Below are 21565 nucleotides of genomic sequence, written 5' to 3' on the forward strand. Positions count from 1 at the left end.
CAATTTAAAAACACAATCATGCATTATTATTAATACTATTTTGAAACAGACTTTACCGGTTTATTGATGAATGTACATGAAACGTTTGTTCTAAATCACTTGTAAAGAATAAACTAAAAATAATATAAGAACACTATTTCTCCACGAGCAGGCGTAGATATGACAGCTACGTCGTCATCGATCAAACTGCGTGAGGGGCGTCCCACAGGTAGCAGAGAAGCAAATGTTTTTTTTTCAAATAGTGGTAATTTAGAAAAATAATCAAAAAGCCATAAGCATTAAAGAAGGATACCATTTCTTGCTTTCAGTGTAAGATAAAAACACTCGTGATCATATTTAAGATATTTTTTCAAGCGTGGTTTTGCAGCTCGTGGTAATGTTTTTCTTTGTCGTCAAACAAAAACAAACAAGCAAATATCCTCTCTTTCTCATGCCACGTGGGCGACGTGTATACATGCAATGTGAATTTGGGTCGTATCGGAGGCGGATACGGATGTCATTCAGGGGATAAGAACATATAACATTTATTTATAGTCGGCAAGAAAGCTAAATATTTATAACTACAAGATGCAGGGGTTTAAAAAACGGTTTTAAGACGTTCTACAATGCATTACATGTATAAACAAAGACAAATACATGGATTTAAAAACGGCAACAAAACCAAAGTTTATTTGGTCATCGGCCTTTGAAAACACGAAATAAATAACTACATTTCAAACTTCACGTTCAAATGAGTGATTACTGTACATATACCATTTGCATCACGTAAGTCTGATCTACGATATATTAAGAATATTAAATCACTGAAATACATTTATATGCCACATGCAGTAAAACAACACTACATTGTGTCCGAATTTCAAAACATTGATTAATCAGCGCTGATCTTCCTGAATGACCCGACAACCTCTGTCTGTGCTGGGACACGTGACTTGTCGACGCCGTATTTACCGCTAGATAGGTCTCGTATATACTTTATGAACTCTGGTTTATTCAGGTCTTCAATCATTTCATCTGAAAGCAGATCGCACCTATACGTATGCTTTGATTAAAGATGCATATTTGTTAACACAAAATCATCATTGTTGTGACTATACAGAAAATAATTGTTTTTTTTTTAGTGTAAGTAATATATTTCACCGAGTGAGCACCAACATTTGTATTTCACGAGTGGATTTCACGAGGTGAAAAATATTGCGATCTTACACTAAAACGAACATTTATTTTTCTTTTTACTTTATGACATAATATAATGAAATTAAAGTAATTTCATTACACCATTTTAGGATAACGCACCAATTTGAATGCGCGCGTTACGTCATTTCGGGAATGACGTCGTTGAAGTTGTGTCCCAGTCATGTGCGCGCTGATGTTTGATTTGAAAACGAAGCGGGATTAAATTTCAAAACAGTGAAATATATCAAATTGATTTTTTCACTGTTTGAAATAGGTATATATCATTTTTATTTCTCTATAAACCACCGGAAAGCATATAACATAAATGCATATTTTATTTTAAATGTTAGCGCGTTTATTAAATACCCCTGAATGGTGTTTGACATAGGATCGAAATAGATATGTGATAACTGGATGTGTCCCTGAGGTTTCCATTGCAATATTTAAACATCATTGAAACTGTTGGCGAGTTTGCACCATTGAGGTCCATTTCCACGTCAACTAATGAAATTCGCATTTGCAAAACTCTTTGTTGAGGTATAATCATTCCTCTAGATACCATTGCGATGATTACGTGGCGGAGGCAATGAAAACTACACTAGCCTTGCAGTGATATTTTCTATGCAACGCTGGCATCTTAATACATTTTTATAACTGCCAGAAATACCGATGATGTCCGCACAGGTCCCAAGTCTTGGACCCTCGTAGTCGTCAGGCAAGTACTCGTCTGGCATGCATTCGTAGCCAACCTCCTCGAATATTTTAACAAGGCTCTTACCGTGTAGATGGAACTGTAAAATTCAACAATGTGTCCTGACATAAACCTTTTGGTTAAAGGCCAGCTCGCGTTGCTTTATATGTTTTAAACTTCTCAAAATAAAGATATCCAAGAACATCTGTAACAAATATCTATGTCAAAACTTTGTTTTACTACCTCTTAACACGGATCAATTACTTCAATCTTGGAAAAATAATCAAAACTTGTCTATTATACAGGTTCCAACTGGCTATAATATATAAGTATAGAGACAATAACAACATGAGCTCTTGGGGAAGCTTACTCTGTCCTAAACGAAGTCCAGCGCCAAATACACAATCATTTATTATAAACGTGTACAGCCTCATTAGATTACAAAGCTAACATTGTACTTTTTAAAACTACCACCCAGTGACAACTACATTGAATTGTGACTACTTTTATGACATAGCCATATATATTCTATGCGAATATTAACACAAAATAAAATATTAAATTCATTTTTGTGAAATTCAATCAAACCATGAAATCGACAGTGATATAACGGCCCTAAAGCTAAACGTTTAGCAAAAATCCCGTTAAAGGCAATCAAGGCCCTAAAAAGTCAAACAAGGACTTAACCTTACAAGAGAAAACACATTGCTTCTTATTCAAAATAGCGCCTCATTAGTCAGACAGACAGACAGAAATGTTTATTGTCGTAAACATGTTATGTAACAGTTTCTTGACAAAAATATAGAAAATATAAACACACATATAAATATTCACTATGGTCACAACGATTCATGGCCTAAATACAAAGAAAAGAGAATACTGTAAGTGAGTTAAATTAAAGTAAACGTTAGGAAACCGCATCGGACGGTCAGCTTTTTACCCTGTCTTTCAGCTTCTGAGACATAAACGCTGACGATATCGCCCATACTGCATCGAAAAACGGCGGCTCGTGGAAAGCATTCATCGATTTCAACCTAATTGGAAGAGCTTTCTGTAAAGAAAATATCTAAGCCGTTAATAACATTTAGTAACACCAAAAATACAAATACAATGCAAAATTAAATGGCAGCCCTGTTGTAGTTCGTAAATTATCAATAATTTACGTATTGTTACTGCTAGTTGATTGTTAAACAGCTCAGTGTTTCTATGAACAATTTGAAAAAGAGTATCATAAACTAAACATTTATTTAATTAGCTTCGTAACACAGTGTCTTTTGTTAATTATCAATGTCCAGAACAAACCTGAAAGTACTCCATGTATTCTTTTTTAAATTCTCTATTTGAGAAAGTGGTCACGAGTTGCATCGTAAGCCCATCGTAATCAACCACCGTGACAACGCCCTCGATTTGCACGTGCTCATCCCAAACCAACCAATCGTAGACGAGAGTGACAACTTGGTACACCTTACTCATGCCAATCTGTTTCAAGTACTCCATATCCATTCCGGCTAAATAAATAATAAGTGTCGTGACAGTTGAAGGAAATATAAACATTCTTTTAATATTTTAGAGCATGATAAAACTTTGTATCACATTGTGTAGATGTATATTTCCCTCCAAGGGCCACAACAAATAAATAATAATAAAAAATAAAATAAAAAAATATTTAAAAATAAAATCAATGTTCTTTGAAATATCATGCAGCATTGTGCACCGTACATACTGTAGTGAACTATTTGATTCACGTATCTGTAAGTATGAGTCTTAAAGACATGGTAATTTAGTAAGCTATTGAACAATTTCACGAAAAAAATACCGAGTCTGGAAAATATAACCCGGCGTCCATGCTTGTCCCTCCGTCTTGGACTGCAGATCAATCTGAAAGAGAAACACAATTATTACCATATCATATAAATGTCAGCCACAAATCGAATACAATAATAAGCAAAATATCGTTTTATTATTTCTTTTTAGGAATGACTTATACTCGAATAACCTCTATAATATGTTCTGTATTTAACATGATGTAGAACGCTTTGCATTTTCCTTATAGTTGTCTTGATAACTTGTCAATTAAATACACTGTACACTTATTCGACCTACCCCATTTTAAGGACCTTGTTCAGCACGGGATCTGCAGGATCACCGCCCGTGAACCACTCGGGACGCCCCGTCCGTACTGTCCAAAACTTTTCCAGGGCTTTTCGAGCCTCAAGTTGACTGAACTTCCGAAAACGCAGAAACCGTAACAAAAATGCATAGCCTGTAAATGTCGGACAGAGTGCATGATACTTTAGGTTGATATATACTTTAATACAGAAACAGACAGAAAAAGGGAAGGCACTCAAACTGTCTATCATTCATGACAAACGAGGCTTAGACTTTAAACATTTTGCTACTGTGCTTGTTTCTGTAGCTTTTCGCATAAATATTAATATTAGCGATGTGTCAAGTGGTCAGGTTATTTGACTTTGATTCAGAGGGTTCGTAGTGTTTTTCGCGCTGAGAGTTTCTTCGTGGATTAATTTGTCGGTACCTTGACACATGTATTTATCATCTCTTCTAAAACTGTTCTACATTTTGACGTTATACATCTTGGTGATATATTTATGTTACTTGTTTTTGAAGTGACACTTTTACTAAAAATCAATACATACACATTTATAACAAACATAAATGTTAAGTGATAAATCTTGAGTAAGTGCATTTATGGAAAAGATTAAGTACTGATAACAAGATTATAGCCGTGAATTTAAAAGCTGAAAACCCAAAAATATTAAATGATTGGTGAATGCTAAAAGATTTACAGTGATCGACTATCGTCTCATAGGGTAGAAATACCGTGTTGTCTGCACATTTCTTTCAAATTAAACTCGGTGTCCGTCATAAGAACCATTGTTTTCGACATATTAATCCTTTCTGGTATATTTAAACAATTATATTAATCGTGATCAATCTTATTTGGGAGCAATAGTGCATCTTTAAACGAAATACTTAATATTGTTCTAATATCATGCGCTACGATATTCCTGATGCAAATTACAGCGTCCTTACCTGTTGGAGTTTTCAACCAGTCCTGTTCTTTTACCCACTGCCTAAGCGTCTGGACCGCTATCAACGTATCGGCGGGACTACGTTCGTTCAACTCGTTCCGACATTTCTGTTGACTCGCCTCATCCAGGGGGCTCACATAGTTTTCATCGCCTGGTTATCCGCACCAAAATTAACAGCATTAATTTTATATCTTTGTCCTGTTCAATGTGTACGTAGTTGTTCATATTAGTTTAAGCAATGTACGATGGAATATGATGAAGTGTTTTCTCATCACTTCCCTGGTAAAGAACGAAATATAAGTTCCAATATTGTTTGAACTACCCCTGCAAGAATTACAATTTCCAAAAAAAATCGGTTCCAGAATATTGCAACAGTGTTAAATGGACGGTTCTAGAACATTTAAAAGAACAAGTTTTAGAGATAAATAATTAATTATTTAAAAGTATTTAAAACTAGCAATATCATTAATTCTATGTTTCGCTGCAATATTTAGTGAAAACAGAGGTTATACTTACAGTGCGACTATGGCAGTCCAAGTAAGATATTGTGTCTAATTCCTAATCAGTACTACATTCCAGGTGACAGTATGACCGAGAACACGGTGCATTCTACATTTTGCAAACATATTATAAATAAGACTCATAAATCACTTGAACCGCTCTCGACCCATATAGCGTGTATCCCGGCGCAATAGGAGTGTAAGATATGCATTTTAACATTTCACTGATGAAATGAAGTGTACAAGAATGATTTCACCCGTTTTTGCATGGTTAACGAGGCAATATATGCCATACTATTTTTATTCAGGTTAAGACTTTTGAAAATATGTTAAAGACAGGATATAATCCTTCTAAAAGCACCCCCCATCAACGTCGTTTATTGGATCATTGAGTTTTGATCAGTCGGAGCATAAACGTTTTCCTTGAAGACACACTGCTTTGACACCTGGCAATACACAGGGGATGTATAGCTGGGGATTTACAAGCCACACCGTCCTTAAACCAAGCCTTTAATGATGTAAACGCTCAATAATATAAACACCATATGTTGGTTAAACAACTTATCATGTACACATTACCTTAAGCATCGGGCAAAACAGTACTTCGATAATTAATACATTGCTAACATTGCAACCCACTAAGACATTGCTTCTGTACAATAAACAACAAGACAAACAAATGTTGAGCAAATAAATACTGTATCTATACTAACCTGCCTCACTTGCCATTATAATGTCCTTGAGATTTATAATTTCCTTTACAAGGCTTGATAATCGACGCGCTTGATTTTGACCTGTTGTATTTGATATCGGGATACCAATGTCAACAGGTAATGATCAATAAGATACGCACATTCGTCTTCTTTTATCAGTGGTATCGGAAAGCTTGTTTATTTTTACGGATGCGACATTCTTTCCTCTTTTTGATCAGTGAGCAATCGAGCGTCTACCTAGCCGTTGATTCGTTGTTAATTAACATTGCAAAACATCATTTTATTAACTTGTACCAAATTATTTGATTTTTTTATTTCAATTAATACTATGAATCAAAAAGTGATTGAAGTCATTAATGTTCAGTATCCATTACTTCTACAGAAGCAGAGACTTATGAAATAACATACCCTACGGCACGGTAGAGTAACGCTGCCGGGAGAAATGTACGTTTTATGTCCATTCAAAAACGTCGGATCTGCATTAAAATAACTAATTCACAACCTTTGGTCAGCTAACTCCCATCCCCGGAGACCAAGGGTGTAGTTTACAAACGTGTTTACTGCTCCTTTTAACTCAAACGATGTGGACAGCTCGCCTTCAAGCGCTATAATTCTATGTAATTGTACTGAACCTTTTACCCCCCCCCCCCCCACACACACACACAAAAAAACAACAAAAAATATGATAAGCTATCTCCCGATCACCGATATAACCCCATAGATAACAATTTAGCCTCAAAAATGTGGTTGTGTAACAACGATACAAGATACAAGATACAAGAGTATTTAAAGTCGGGTATGTTATAACAAGAAACAAGATTAACACGAGCTGTCGTAGAACAATCGCGCTCGACTATACGCCACTTTGTTTTAGAAATGAAAACAATAATGATGTAATATGTGCTTGTCAACAGCAATCAAAAAGTCAAATTAAAAAGTAAACAAGAAACACCAGAACCAAACCAGGATTTCAATGATTGACCGAATAACATCAGCCTTCGTTGTTAGATTCGGTTTCAATTCCTTTTATATGTTAAGTAACAGTGTTTCCACTAATTTGTTTTTAGAAACAGTGACCTTGACCGTGCAATCCCATGGAAGTCCTCCATAAACTCTTCCTACATACCAAATTTGGTCCTTAAATGTCAAAGCCCTTGCGAACAGTATTTGAAATCTGATTTAAAGCCCAAAGTTGCCAAAAACTAAAACCAAACCTTTTAAGTCGATCAAGGGCCATACTTTGAGTTAAGGATAGCATGGGGTAATATAACCTAACTATGTGATAGCCGTAAACAACTATGTGAAGTATAAAGACAAGTGTTTGAATGGGTATAGAAATATAAGTGAAAATTGCAATTTGCTCCTTAAATTCTAACCGGACACAATGTTCCCTAAATTTTAACCTAAGTTCCTAGGTCAATCAGGGGCCATAAGTTGTACTTATGATGAAATGGTGTTATGTAACCGAATTGCAAGACGGTCGGTAACAATTGTGTGAAGTATTAAGTAGACTGCATGAACGATCAAGAAGTTATTAGTAACCTCAACTTGCCCTAAAACTTTAACCTGATGCAATGTGTCTAAAACTTTAACATATGTTTCTAAGTCAATCAGGGACAATGATTTATACTTAGGATAATATGGAGTTATGTAACCTCATTATGTGATGGTCCAGAACAATTGTGTGAAGTATGAAGTGAAATTAACGAAGGGTATTGGAGTTATAAGTGAAAATGCCACCTTGTCCTTAAACTTTAACCAGAAGCCGACGCCGTGACGAGTTAAGTATAGCCTCCATACTTTTCGAATAGTCAAGCTAAAAATGGGTCAGCCCTGGTTAAATAGGGCCCGTCCGGGGTCTGTGCGCGTCACCTAAGTTGAGATTATCACCAATTCGGTAAACACGTTTTTTCTTCTTGTTGTTTTATCACAGGACAGTGAATGGAAGCATAGATATACCATATCAGACCATCTTTATTGTTTTTGAAGATGAAATATTTACGATTTTAAGATCTCGCTAAGCATGCTGGATCTACCTGATCTACTTCTTTTGTTTTCATTTTCACCGCATTGCACACCTGCGCCGGATTTGGTTAGTATATTGAATACATAGTGCTTACGATCAACCAATATTCTCTGTTATAACAAACATAACTTTTTGCATGAGTCATTTAGTGTTTAGTACACAAGAGGAACTTTAATCCTAAAAATGGTGATACTACAGCTATTTTATCAAAAGGGCTTTAATCCTTGGTTGTTTTGAGGATAAGGGAATTGACGTAATTTGGAATTTTCCAGCAATTTTTATGTTGAATGTCCAAACGATTTATTAACGATTTTATAAACTATTTTTACACATGCCAATGGTTACTTACAAAAGATTGTACAATGTACAGTGAAACATGGGGTTTTAAGAGAAAACCCCTAATGATTCTGAGTCAGAATAACGAATATTGATGCAAAAACATCAGCTTATCAAATAAATTCTCGCAAATATAAAATTAACAAACCACAATGGTATACATTTACAAATTAGCAAACATAAGTTCCTATTGCGTATTAAATTGCAAGTATGTTTGTGTTTTATTCACCATTAGTAATCATTCTACTTTCATTCTGTTTCCGTATCTTTAAATAACAAAATATTAATAAAAAATAAAGCAAAGCAAATAAGTATGAAAATACATAAAAGATCATGTTTTGATAATCAAATGTCGGTTAATGTGGTGGAGGAGGTGGTAAATACAAACCAAAAGGCAACCTACCTTCCATCGTAAATGGTATCCTTGTCATATGCAGCGAACATACAGAGTTTGATTAAAGAATTTATTTCCCCGTGTATAATCAATTGAACACATAAACACACATATGTCTATAAAGTCAACTACAACATCTCTGAGATTCAGATATTACACATCGCACTCTGTTCTAGTCCACATTCAGCTTCCTGTACGAGCCCTCCGCTTCTGATTTAGCTGGTATACGATTCTTGTCGACGCCATATTTACCACTGGACAGCTCGCGAACATACCTGCGGAATTCTGGTGTAGCTACCTGACGCCGCATCTCATCTGAAAGGAGTCAGAAAGTTAGAATTAAGATGGTTGCTATCATCCTTGAGGTTGGTGCATTAGAACAATTCATGAATGACAAATGTATTCGTTTGCCACGGTTACTTATCGGTGATAGCCTGACAAACCTCATATCAACGTTCTTTATCTTGCATTTTGCGCACAAAACACTGTTTGGTGTTAACATGTTTGTGTCTCTATTTCATTGTCCTTTGGGCCATTGCCCTGTGCTCATAAACAGGGATTATTGTTGATTCTTTAACTTCTGGGCTTGTTCCTTAGTTTTAATTGTATTTTGGTGTATAAATTTACATTTTTCTGACCGTTCCAAGCCGGAACCTAAGAATCCTTGATAAACATACCTAGTCTTTTATATAGTATATATGCACTGTGCTGTTTGTGGAGGTTTGTACTGTTGTTCCATGTTTCTTGTTTGTGATTTTTTATTGTGGTGTGTGTCTTTAGCGTTTATCCTGTGCCATTAAATGGGGTTTATATTTAAACTTTTGGCTACTGAGATTGTTTCTGTAGTTTTCAACGTAAGTATTGCTTTTATTCGTTTTTAAATATATATGTGTGTAGACAAAAAAGATGCAATTCAATATCCTATACTTCATTTTTAAACTGAAAACATCAGAAACATTTGTATCTAGTATAGACCAACTTATTGGCTTGAATTTATATAGTGTTTGTCTTCCTTACCATTTTGATTAAGAAGTATTGCTTGTTTTTAAATACCCATACTATTACCTCTGTATTTGTCAAAGTGTCGCCATATCAGGACATTCCTATTGGCCTATCAATATTCGTCAAATTCATACATCTCATTAAGGATTAACCAATAAAGCTTATAGTATAGTATACTGTAATATAATTGCAATACGATGGACATTATACTGACGTTGACCCTCATTTAAAGGGGCACACTATAGGTTGATGCAATTCAAATGCATTGTTATGTTTCACCTATTTGTCTTTCATGATAAAATTAAAAACAAAACATATGATATAGATACAGGTAAAAATATTAGACTTTTTTAAATATTTGTTTTTCAATTGATATCTAAGTGGCTACAAACACCCCATTAAAAACGCCAAAACATCACTAATACCTCTTTTGTTTGCAAGTGCCTTAGGTCACATAGGATTAGGGCGCGTACACAAGTACACGTTAGATTAGACCAATTAAGTTGATTGTGAAGAAATCTGAAAGCTATATATTACTCGTATGTCCGTTTTCATGGTACACTCCAGTGTTATTGTGCTTTATGAGAGGTCGTAATAAAGTACAACTGGTGGGGATCGAGCCCACAACCATTTGGATGAAACGTTTACCTCGGGACCACTCTCGCCCATTTTAGATATCGAACAATATGATAAGTCTTACCCTGCATTTGTTTCATCGTTCCAGCCTTTGGTCCCTCGTAATCGTCTGGCAAGTATTCCTCAGGTAGACCCTCGTATCCGACCTCCTCGTATATTTTCACTAAACTTCGACCGCGTATATGAAACTGAAGCATACATTTAAACATACGTTACTAATATTTCTTTAGATTAGCTTCACTGTCACCAACATAAATCCCGCTCTAATCAGTTTCCTGGGTAGAACCGAGTACTAATGTTCGTTTTGTGACTCCAAACGATTTTTTTGGCCTACACCATGGTTGGTTTCTTGTTAAATGGTTGTAATATAATATTATCAAGGATTTGCAGATCTCTCTACTATTTTTCAGGTTGATCTTAACTCACAGGCTCTGCGTTTGAATATTTCAAGCAATTCGGTTTGTATAGTTAAATTAAAGTTATGGCGAGTGAGTGTTGTGCAAAAAGTATTAGAGACCAGTTGAAAAGTTCATGTTTTTGTCAATGTATAAATATATTATGACAACATACACAATTAGCGCTTTTTTCAATGTTTTTTCGGTATATGGTCAACCGTGGTATACCCGATATATTAGAAATAAACTTGTAATTATTATTCAATCTCGTTACTTTAATCCCCGCCTTATCTATAAACGAGTAGATTTGATAATTGTAAACATTTACCCTCTCTTTCAGTTTCTTTGAGAGGAATGGCGAGAAGAAGGCATACACAACATCAAAGAACGCCGGCTCGTTGTAAGCATTCATCGACTTGGTGCGAACCGGTAATGCGTGCTGAAATCATAAAGCAAAGAAATGGTATTAATGAGCCTGTTTTAGGTTTCGTACGTTCAATGGAGTTAAATTATTTATGAGGGTTTGATGGAATTTTTCTATCAGTTATGCTTTTTAGTTAATATGACCTATACTTGTTAGTGTAAGTATTGGTATTATAGTTCAGTTGTCAGACATAAACTGTGTTTCCATGAAAATGGCTTGTAAATCGATTTTCCTTTTATATCGCAGTGAGTTGGAATACTAAGATTGAAAATTAATGTTAAGTGCTTTACAAATATTATTATTGATTTCATTGTGAAAGATGATGGGCCTTTTATCATGGGACATCGGATAATTATAAATCCCTATCCAAATAAATGCACACGGCACGAAACCGGCCCCACGTGTAGATTATTTGTCCTGACTATAAGAACCTCTGTTGGACCGCGGAAAGAAGCACTTGGCGCTGTTCTACCCAGCGGCCAACTTAAGGATGGCCGTCCTATTCGCGACCGATTCACCGAGTGGCGCAACATTATGTTAGGTATCAGGAACATTGACATTTACAAGTGAAATGGGGAAAACTAATGTTACTTGAATGTAACATTTTAACTTCCATTGTTTTACAGTTGACAGTTGTATTTGTAGTGTGCCTGTTTTGTTTCCCTCACGCGATTATTATTCATTTATAATAGTCGTTTAAACGAAGTTTGTTGTCGTTGCTTATATGTGGTTGAGTGATGTTACACAGCCAACCAACATTCTCGAGTGTTTTTTTTAATTCATTAAACCTTTTGCTACTGAGCTTGTTTCTGTAGTTTTTCGCATAAATATTGGATTATGTTCTTCTTTTTTTCTTAATCAATGGAGATATGTATTGATTTCATTTCAGTATTATGTATCATTGTTGCCGTTCTTCATCTGACTCTAGCAGATTAAGTTACTCATGATTCAGAAAGAGTTACAGCAGCATTGTGTGTCAACACTTTACCCTATATAGCAGATCTAGTTAGGAGGTGTTCGTTTCAAATGTGCAATACCACGAGTTAGTTTTAATAGCTAGGTCTCAGGCAGCAATTGCAATATTTAATTTAAAAAAAAATCCACAATACGGTACTTTGAATCAGGAAACGTAATAACTTGGATATATTTCAAAAGCACGTGTGGACAAATTAATGTATAGTTGCTTCAATGATAAAATATTATTAGGACATAGAGACTTTTCACTTTAAATTGATTCAGAACTTGTAACCTAAAATTGAAATCATTTCAGGTTAATCAAACTAGCTCTAGTTGACAGCAAAATCAAAGACAAAGAAAGCATGATATAAACATTGAGTATACAATAAAACAGTGTAAAGAACCTGGAAATAACTCATGAAGTCATGTTGTCTAGACCTGTCCGCAATCAGGTTAAAGGTCTGCAGTGTCATGCCGGTGTAATCGGCGATAAATACCACGCCGTTTGCTTGAACATTTTCATCCAGAGTCAACCAATCGTAGAATAGACATGACATCTTGTAGAATATGTCTAATCCGATGTCCTTTATCAATTTTATATCCATTTTTCCTGAAAAATAAGAAGGCATAAATAATTAATACCGTAAATACTTCAACACGTGAAACTGAATTGCTTAAATGCAGGAGTTTGAGAGTTCTATCCGGAAGTTAGCGAGTTCAGTGGTCAGGTAAAGTTGTACATTTACAACGGTGATAAACATTGTTATTTAAAACAACCGAGATTTTCCTTTGATGGAAAAATGAAATCGTATCCGGATAGCATTATGTGAAATACCTAATTTCGTTCATTACAATAAGGTATAATAAACACTAAAATAATCTATCATAAACACTACAATAATATATAATAAACACTAAAATAAGGAATAACAAACACTTCAATGTATACATGAAAGTATAATAATCACTAAAATAAAGTATAACTAGAGCTGTCACAGGAGTGACGAATACCCCCAAATGCCGCCTGGACACAGGAATGGCAAACCATTCCTATGAAAAGAGGCCATAGCTCCAAGGTTACTGCACATTGCATCTTCTTTTATCATGCATGTATTGTTTGTCCGGAAACCGTTTTTCTATTTTCGTAACAGTGCACAAAAACCTTTACTCCACTGGCCCCATTTTCAATCACAAGCATTGTCTTCACAGAGGCTGCCTATACAGCAAGTTTCATCACAATATCTCATGCCCAGTTAAAGTTATGAAGCAGAAACCATTTTTCTATTTTTAGTAACAGTGACCTTGACCTTGGCCCCACCAGCCCCAATATCGAACTTGACCTGTATCTTCTGATGTTACACCTGTGTACCAAAAATGTTCAAATCTGTCAAGCCTTTCATGAGTTATCGTCCGGAAACCATTTTTCTATTTTTAGTAACAGTGACCTTGAACCAACCAGCCCCAATATCGAACTTGATCTGTATCTTCTGATGTTACACCTGTGTACCAAAAATTGTTCAAATCCGTTTAGCCTTTCATGAGTTATCGTCCAGAAACCGTTTTTCTTTTTTTAGTAACAGTGACCTTGACCTTGACCCCACCAGCTCCAATATCGAACCTGACCTGTATCTTCTGATGTTACACCTGTGTACCAAAAAATGTTCAAATCTGTCAAACCTTTCATGAGTTATCGTCCGGAAACCATTTTTCTATTTTTAGTAACAGTGACCTTGACCCCACCAGCCCCAATATCGAACTTGATCTGTATCTTCTGATGTTACACCTGTGTACCAAAAATTGTTCAAATCCGTTTAGCCTTTCATGAGTTATCGTCCAGAAACCGTTTTTCTTTTTTTAGTAACAGGTACCTTGACCTTGGCCCCACCAGCCCCAATATCGAACTTGACCTGTATCTTCTGATGTTACACCTGTGCACCAAAATTTTTTCAAATCTGTCAAGCTTTTCATGTGTTTTCGTCCGGAAACCGTTTTTCTATTTTTAGTAACAGTGACCTTGACCTTGGCCCCACCGGCCCAATATCGAACTTGTCCTGTATCTTCTGATGTTACACCTGTGTACCAATTTTTTTTCAAATCTGTCAAGCCTTTCATGAGTTATCGTCCGGAAACCGTTTTTCTATTTTTAGTAACAGTGACCTTGACCTTGGCCCCACCAGCCCCAATATCGAACTTGACCTGTATCTTCTGATGTTACACCTGTGTACCAAAATTTTTTCAAATCTGTCAAGCCTTTCATGAGTTATCGTCCGGAAACCATTTTTCTATTTTTAGTAACAGTGACCTTGACCTTGGCCCCACCAGCCCCAATATCAAACTTGACCTGTATCTTCTGATGTTACACCTGTGTACCAAAAAAAAATTCAAATCTGTCAAGCCTTTCATGAGTTATCGTCCGGAAACTGTTTTTCTATTTTTAGTAACAGTGACCTTGACCTTGGCCCCACCAGCCTCAATATCGAACTTAACCTGTATCTTCTGATGTTACACCTGTGTACCAAATTTTTTTCAAATCTGTCAAGCCTTTCATGAGTTATCGTCCGGAAACTGTTTTTCTATTTTTAGTAACAGTGACCTTGACCTTGGCCCCACCAGCCCCAATATCGAACTTGACCTGTATCTTCTGATGTTACACCTGTGTACCAAATTTTTTTCAAATCTGTCAAGCCTTTCATGAGTTATCGTCCGGAAACCATGAAAACCGACAGACCGACCGACCGACCGACCGACCGACAGACCGACCGACAGACAGACCGACCGACAAGCTCACTCCTATATACCCCCTCAAACTTCGTTTGTGGGGGTATAATAAACACTACAATTATGTAAAATAAACACTACATTTATGTAAAATAAACACTACAATAAGGTATACTAAACACTACAATTATGTATAATAAACACACTTATAGGAATATCGTAAGGAGCTTGACTGTGGTCATGCACATCATAACATACATATATCATTAAAGACATAGTGAATCGTAAAACAATAATAAGTTTCAATTATTTTATTTAATGTCTCCTTTTCCGGCATTTGCACAGGCAAGGGTAAAACGTATTAAAGAATATCATGTAGAATCAGCAGTGTCTGCGGATTTGTACACTAATCTGTCAAATTTCAAATGCTAACTACCTACCAATCTGAAAAATCAGGAGACGTCTGCCGTGTTTATCTCGTACTGGCGAAAACGTCGTTACTCTGCAAGTAATATGGTGCATGTACACATGGTATTCGATATAAATATATCACATTTCAAGTTATGAAACGTACAGTTTGTGACGATTCACTTGTTTTTTTTTATATAAATTTGAAACGAAAAAAGATTATTAAAATGTAAACACTATGTTCTCATTGTTTTCTTAGTTTGAACGTGCACGAGGGATCAAATGCAATTAAAGAAACATTCACTGTAGCAGAAAACCTTCTGTTGTTCAGGTTAATGTTGCTTTCAAAGTACTTCTACAGCAGTGGAAGCTACAGGGAAAAGATCATTGGCCTACAATTGAACCAATATCATATTTAAAAGTATAATGTTCAATGTCAAACGAAACTAAACAAAACATAAAACAAGAAAAACAACGCCACAAAACAACAAATACTTAACAAGAAACGCAACGATACAATACAATACACACTAAACAGAGACACAACGCTATAATACAACACACACTAAACAGAGACACAACACTATAATACAACACACACTAAACAGAGACACAACGCTACAACACAACACACACTAAACAGAGACACAACGCTACAACACAATACACACTAAACAGAGACACAACGCTATAATACAACACACACTTAACAGAGACACAACGCTACAACACAACACACACTAAACAGAAACACAACGCTACAACACAACACACACTAAACAGAGACACAACGCTATAACACAACACACACTAAACAGAGACAAAACGCTACAACACAACACACACTAAACAGAGACACAACGCTACAACACAACACACACTAAACAGAGACACAAAGCTATAATGCACGGAACACTAATACATTGTGTTCCGTTGTGCACGGAACATTGTGCTGTAACTGCATTTGTGTGGTTATTGTGAACTCACTCTGTCTAAACTTACTAAGACTAATACATACTTTGATAAGATTTACTTTTTGCGTTTTTTTTTTTAATTTAGGATAAGAGTGAGTTTTGTGCACTTTAACTGGTTTAAACCCCCAGTAAATTTACATTTTACTGACCGTTCAAAGGCGGTACCTAACAATCCTTGATTAATTTTCACACCTAGTTTTTTATTTATGAATAGAAAATTAAAGATGCCTATATTTTAAACGAGATTATGGCAAAAACTAGGTAATCTTATGTAAAAGAAGCACCTAGAAATTTGACGTTCAACCATTTAGGTTATTACTTTATTTAGGATTGTTGGGATAAGAGTGAGGTTGTGCACTTAAACTGGTTTAAATCCCGAGTAAATTTACATTTTACTGACCGTTCCAAGGCAATACCTAACAATCCTTGATAAACATACCTAGTTTTTTATATATAGTATGTATGCAATGTGCTGTTTGTGGAGTTTCGTGCTGTTCTTCCATGTTTCTTGTTTGTGATTTTTTGTTTTTATGTTCTATGTCTTTGGCATTTACCAAGTGCCATTAAACCTGGTTTATGTTTAAACTTTTTGCTACTGATCTTGTTTCTGTAGTTTTTCGCATAATATTTGCTCAAACTGTTGAAAAAAATAGACATATAAGCCTCGCCGGAGCCAGTAGCAACTTGAAGTCCGCAATATCATGTCAAGTAATAAATATACTTAAAAGTTATCAGTGACCAGATACTGACATCGCCTACAAATAAATGAATCAAATACGATGCAATCCATCTCAAGATCACACTCCTCTCTAATAATGAAATATGCAAGTGTTTGCCATACTATAATTCCACTTAAACTTACCCTTGCATCATACATTTCTGTAGAAGTGGGTCTTCAGGATCCACATCTTTGAACCACTCGGGTCTAGTAGAACGAACTGTCCAATATTTCTCCAGGGCTTTTCGTGCCTCTAACTAGCTAAACTTTCTGAATCGAAGGAACCGCAACAGGAACTCGAAATCTGATAATTAAAGGAATTATAGTAAAACAAGAACAACAAGAGATGTTTGTCAAACATTATGCCCACCCCCCCTGAGCGCCATGTTGTCAGGATTATATGGACAATTGAATGAAATATGCATGGATCCAAATGATCCTGATTTGTCACTAACACTGGATGCTGTTGAGGCAGTTTTAAGATTATGACCATTCAAAGTGTGAGAATAGATTGTGTTATGACCATGACCTTTGACTCTATGACCTCAAAATCCATAGGAGCTGATCACCAAAAATCTAAATGTCAGGTTTGAAGGCCATGGGTGCAGGCATTGACAAGTTATCACACAGACAAAGCTTTTTTCGCTCAAGGTCACGGTGACATTGACCTTTGACCCGATGACCCCTAAAATCATAAGGGGGCATCTACTGGTCAGGCCCAACCTCCAAGTCCAGTATGAGGGCCATGGCTGCAGGCATTGTCGAGTTTTGACTCGGACAACCCTTTACCATTCAATATCACTGTGACCTTGAGCTTTGGCCTAATGACCACCAAAAACAATAGAGGTCATCTACTGGTCAGACCCAACTTCCATATCAAGTTTGATGACCATAGATGTAGGCATTGTTGAGTTATCACTCGGACAAGCTTTAAAATTATTTTACCATTAAAGGTCACTGTGACCTTGACCTTTGACCCGATGAGCCCTTAAATCAAAAGGGGTCATCTACTGGTCAGGCCCAACCTTCATGTCAAGTTTGATGACCATACGTTCAGGAATTGTTGAGTTAACAGTCGGACAAGCTTTGGTCTACCGACGGACCGACCGACCGACCGACATACCGACCGACATATGCAAAGCAATATACCCCTCTTTGGGGGGGGGGGCATAATAAAAAGGTGCTACCGGTTTAAACCTCCAGTAAGGTCTCCTGTCGCTAATCGAATAGAGTCGGTAGCATAATTATCCTTATTTCAAGATATTTAAATGCCTGTCTTATTCTTGTGTTATTTTATGACGTTGTGTGTATGTCACTCCTGGACCCAGTGTCTCTAAACAACCCCATGCAGCCTCCAGTACATTGTTTCACTAGTTTGGGAGCATATATCTCTTCGAGATATAGTTTTCATTGCGGATGGACTACTAAAGCGTTTGAAAAGTTAATCACAAGCAATTATAATGGACAGCACAGAAGGCAAACTGTCGGGAATCAGGCGTACCTGTCGGGGTTCTCAGCCAGTCTTGTTCTTTAACCCATTGTCGCAGTGTCTGGACAGCAATCAACGTGTCGGCAGGGTTGCGCTCGTTCAACTCGTCTCGACATTTCTGTTTACTCGCATCGTCGAGTTTGCTTACAAACTTCGTATCACCTGTTGTGGGAAAATAATACGTTGAAATATTAAGCATAACCATTAAACTACAGGTGTTTGAATCGGGCTTATATCATTACCAAGTATATAGTTACGTGCATAAAGATGGTTCAACACTGAGGTGCAGCAGTATTGATTTCGGGAATACTTAATATATATACAGAAATGGTGAAACGATTTTGCTGTTGAGTAGAACTTCAAAAGGATTTCACAAATGTAAAAATGCGTTTTAAGGACTAAAACAGAAAGCGCTGAAAAGCTGTAGGCGCGACAGGACTGATTTTACTTGTTTTACAGGTCTGTTTGCAGGCAATAGAAATCAAATCCAAATATTCTTCTGAGGTTTCCTAAACTGTAACCGATAAGTGCCTGCCATTACTAATTACAGGAAAAGCAAAATGATGATTTTTTTGGGATCAATGTACAAGGATATATATACATTGCTTTCATTATTGCTAGTGTAAAGTTATTTGAAGGAAACTCGATATTGACTGATGGCGTTTTGACTATTTATAGTTGGTTATTTAATACAATATCTTTTAATAGTCAACACATTTCTTTTTTTCTGCGTAATTATCTATAATTATCCTTTCACTAGGTTTGTCATCAAGATTTATTTAAGATTATTAGGCTTTTTCTCAAATACACCATAAAATTGCAAACTTATGAACGTATTTAAATAAATTGTTCTTAACACTCGCACTAATTTTAAACCTCATACCACCATATGCCCCATTTTGTAACCTCAACGCATTGATTATTTTAACATGTCAAAATGTAGATCTGCCGATTTGCGGAAATTAAATCTGTGGTTCTGCAACCTGATAGGCATGTTTTATGTCCTTATATTCTCAATACTAATGTTATTTTAACGCTTAAAACGGCACAAAAACGGCGAGTACAACTTTGCTCAATAGCTCAATCCTTATACTTATTTTCTCAATAGAACTTTTGAATAAAAACATAGGCCTTTAGTGTTTATAGTATGTACAATTTAGTGATAGGAACAGACAATTCTTATATATTAACAGATTATACGGTTTTTAAAGTGGACACTCCAATTTTCATATTATTTTTAAATTTGTGTTGTTTGCCATCGTTTAAGGACACATCATGATTAGAATCATATAATATATGCTGTAAGTATGCCTTTCAAACAAATGTTTTACGGAAAGAAACTAAGCAAGACAAGATATTACACTTTTAAACTGATAACACTTAAATATGAAAAAAACGTCATAAAAGTCGACGTATTTTTATCAAAAATCAATATGCCTCATACTTGATTCAACTCAAAAGGATTTGGAAAACAACCTTTTTTAGAAAAACAACAACAAATTTCTTGCTTTAGTTCTAGTAGGACAACCAAAAAGAAAGAAATGCGTTTCTAAGTATTCAACGTGATTAAATTATTTTATATTCTAAAAGGGCTTGGGAATCGAAACACGAGCATAATAATACAAATAAAGTATAATGTAACCGTTTAAGGTTTATCCTTACACATTATTCAGTATTGCATATAACCCTGTCATTAAAATTGTTGGTACATTAATTTTGAGATATTACACGATTTCTCCTTATCATTCAAGAACTCAATGATCTGCAGCACATAACGCGAACAGTCGCATGTCTCATGTCCAAACATATGAACAGATAATCTCAAAACATGAACACACATTCAAAATTTCCTCTAATGTTCATGTACATGGTACACGCCTTGTTTGTCATTGATCTGTATGTAAACAGAGAGCTATAGATCATTAAATATATGTTATATATGATCATTTTAATGTAATTTATAATGCAATCTGAATCGTCAAATTATTACGTGTTATATATCCGCCATTTAATGAGCAGCAGCTTGAAACCAATTAATACTTCTTTCTTACTTTTCATATAATTTCATATCAATTTATGGCGGTATAATTTATTTTATATCTGATTAACTTCAAATGCTTGTTTTGACTGTATTGGATTAGTTTCGTAAAATTATTTTATATTCGTTGATTTCGAATCAGTATTAATTTCCGTTTCCCGTAATCGTATAACGTAATCTTGTATTTTAACATTTTAGTATGTTCATGTATTTAAATGCTGAAAACACAACGAAAACTATGATGAAATGGTAATAGGGTGTATTCATGTATCGATGACTTGCACTTATTAGAGTCAGTGTACTGTATACAGCAACCCTGAATGTTTAAACAAATCTTATAATTTAAAAAACACGTACCTTCTTCTTCCGCCATAATATTCTTATCATACACAGAAACTACACCACACACTTATTTTTGACCTTCACAAGTTAGCTTCTGATCTATATAAACTTAAACTTAGTTGATCCAATACCCGTTTTAAACGTGGTCTAGTTAATACCCTGGTTTAAGGCATATTGATTTTCGGGCTACAATACTCGTCACAACTATAAAGCATGACAAAGCGAATCGCTCTATTAAAGCACCTGAGGCAATATCGGAACTCGACATTATCTTATAGTTCATTTATAAGTTTAAAGATTAACATTCCGGTGTGCGTTCGTTTTCTAGGTCTCAAATATTTCACAAAACTATCCTTAAATCTCTGTTTTTTTCTATTGAATAAGTGTACTTTAATCTTTTCTTATTGTACAACTGATATATTTACATGCTTCTCGCGGTGATCTTAACTTCAGGCTTCGACATTACCTGACTTTAATGTGCCATTGGACTCGATCATCTTACATGAATGCAGTTATATGTAACCCCCCCCCCCCCATGCCCGGGGTATACCGGGGAAAGCGGGGGAAACGGGCCT

The 21565-nt window shown here is 35.6% G+C and overlaps 2 protein-coding genes across 2 annotated transcripts; both read right to left on the reverse strand.

Moving 5' to 3' along the window:
• Positions 1-508: 508 nt before the first annotated feature.
• On the reverse strand, positions 509-6226 carry LOC128203270 (alpha-tocopherol transfer protein-like). The gene is made up of 8 exons (XM_052904604.1): positions 6134-6226; positions 4922-5071; positions 3971-4130; positions 3684-3745; positions 3170-3375; positions 2808-2918; positions 1844-1967; positions 509-1014 (listed from the first exon to the last, which is right to left on the reverse strand). The coding sequence occupies exons 1-8, from the start codon at positions 6147-6149 to the stop codon at positions 872-874; spliced, it is 972 nt and encodes a 323-aa protein (XP_052760564.1). The 5' UTR covers positions 6150-6226; the 3' UTR covers positions 509-871.
• A 2719-nt stretch (positions 6227-8945) lies between these two features.
• On the reverse strand, positions 8946-21140 carry LOC128246480 (alpha-tocopherol transfer protein-like). Its single transcript, XM_052964703.1, has 8 exons — positions 21006-21140; positions 18623-18772; positions 17266-17425; positions 15462-15523; positions 12708-12913; positions 11251-11361; positions 10592-10715; positions 8946-9204 (listed from the first exon to the last, which is right to left on the reverse strand). The coding sequence occupies exons 3-8, from the start codon at positions 17274-17276 to the stop codon at positions 9062-9064; spliced, it is 657 nt and encodes a 218-aa protein (XP_052820663.1). The 5' UTR covers positions 17277-17425; positions 18623-18772; positions 21006-21140; the 3' UTR covers positions 8946-9061.
• Positions 21141-21565: the final 425 nt, after the last annotated feature.

The sequence above is a fragment of the Mya arenaria genome, chromosome 9 (genome assembly GCF_026914265.1).
Source record: "Mya arenaria isolate MELC-2E11 chromosome 9, ASM2691426v1".
Taxonomy (NCBI): domain Eukaryota; kingdom Metazoa; phylum Mollusca; class Bivalvia; order Myida; family Myidae; genus Mya; species Mya arenaria.

What these genes read in the sequence shown, in the direction of transcription:
- LOC128246480 (XM_052964703.1), bottom strand. An exon ending in ACTTCATGAGTTATTTCCAG is followed by an intron (nt 11,362 to 12,707) that starts GTTCTTTACACT and finishes TTATGATTTCAG; the next exon opens with CACGCATTACCGGTTCGCAC. An exon ending in AACGATGAAACAAATGCAGG is followed by an intron (nt 9,205 to 10,591) that starts GTAAGACTTATC and finishes GACTCCTTTCAG; the next exon opens with ATGAGATGCGGCGTCAGGTA.
- LOC128203270 (XM_052904604.1), bottom strand. An exon ending in AATACATGGAGTACTTTCAG is followed by an intron (nt 2,919 to 3,169) that starts GTTTGTTCTGGA and finishes TTTTCTTTACAG; the next exon opens with AAAGCTCTTCCAATTAGGTT. An exon ending in GACCTGTGCGGACATCATCG is followed by an intron (nt 1,015 to 1,843) that starts GTATTTCTGGCA and finishes ATCTGCTTTCAG; the next exon opens with ATGAAATGATTGAAGACCTG.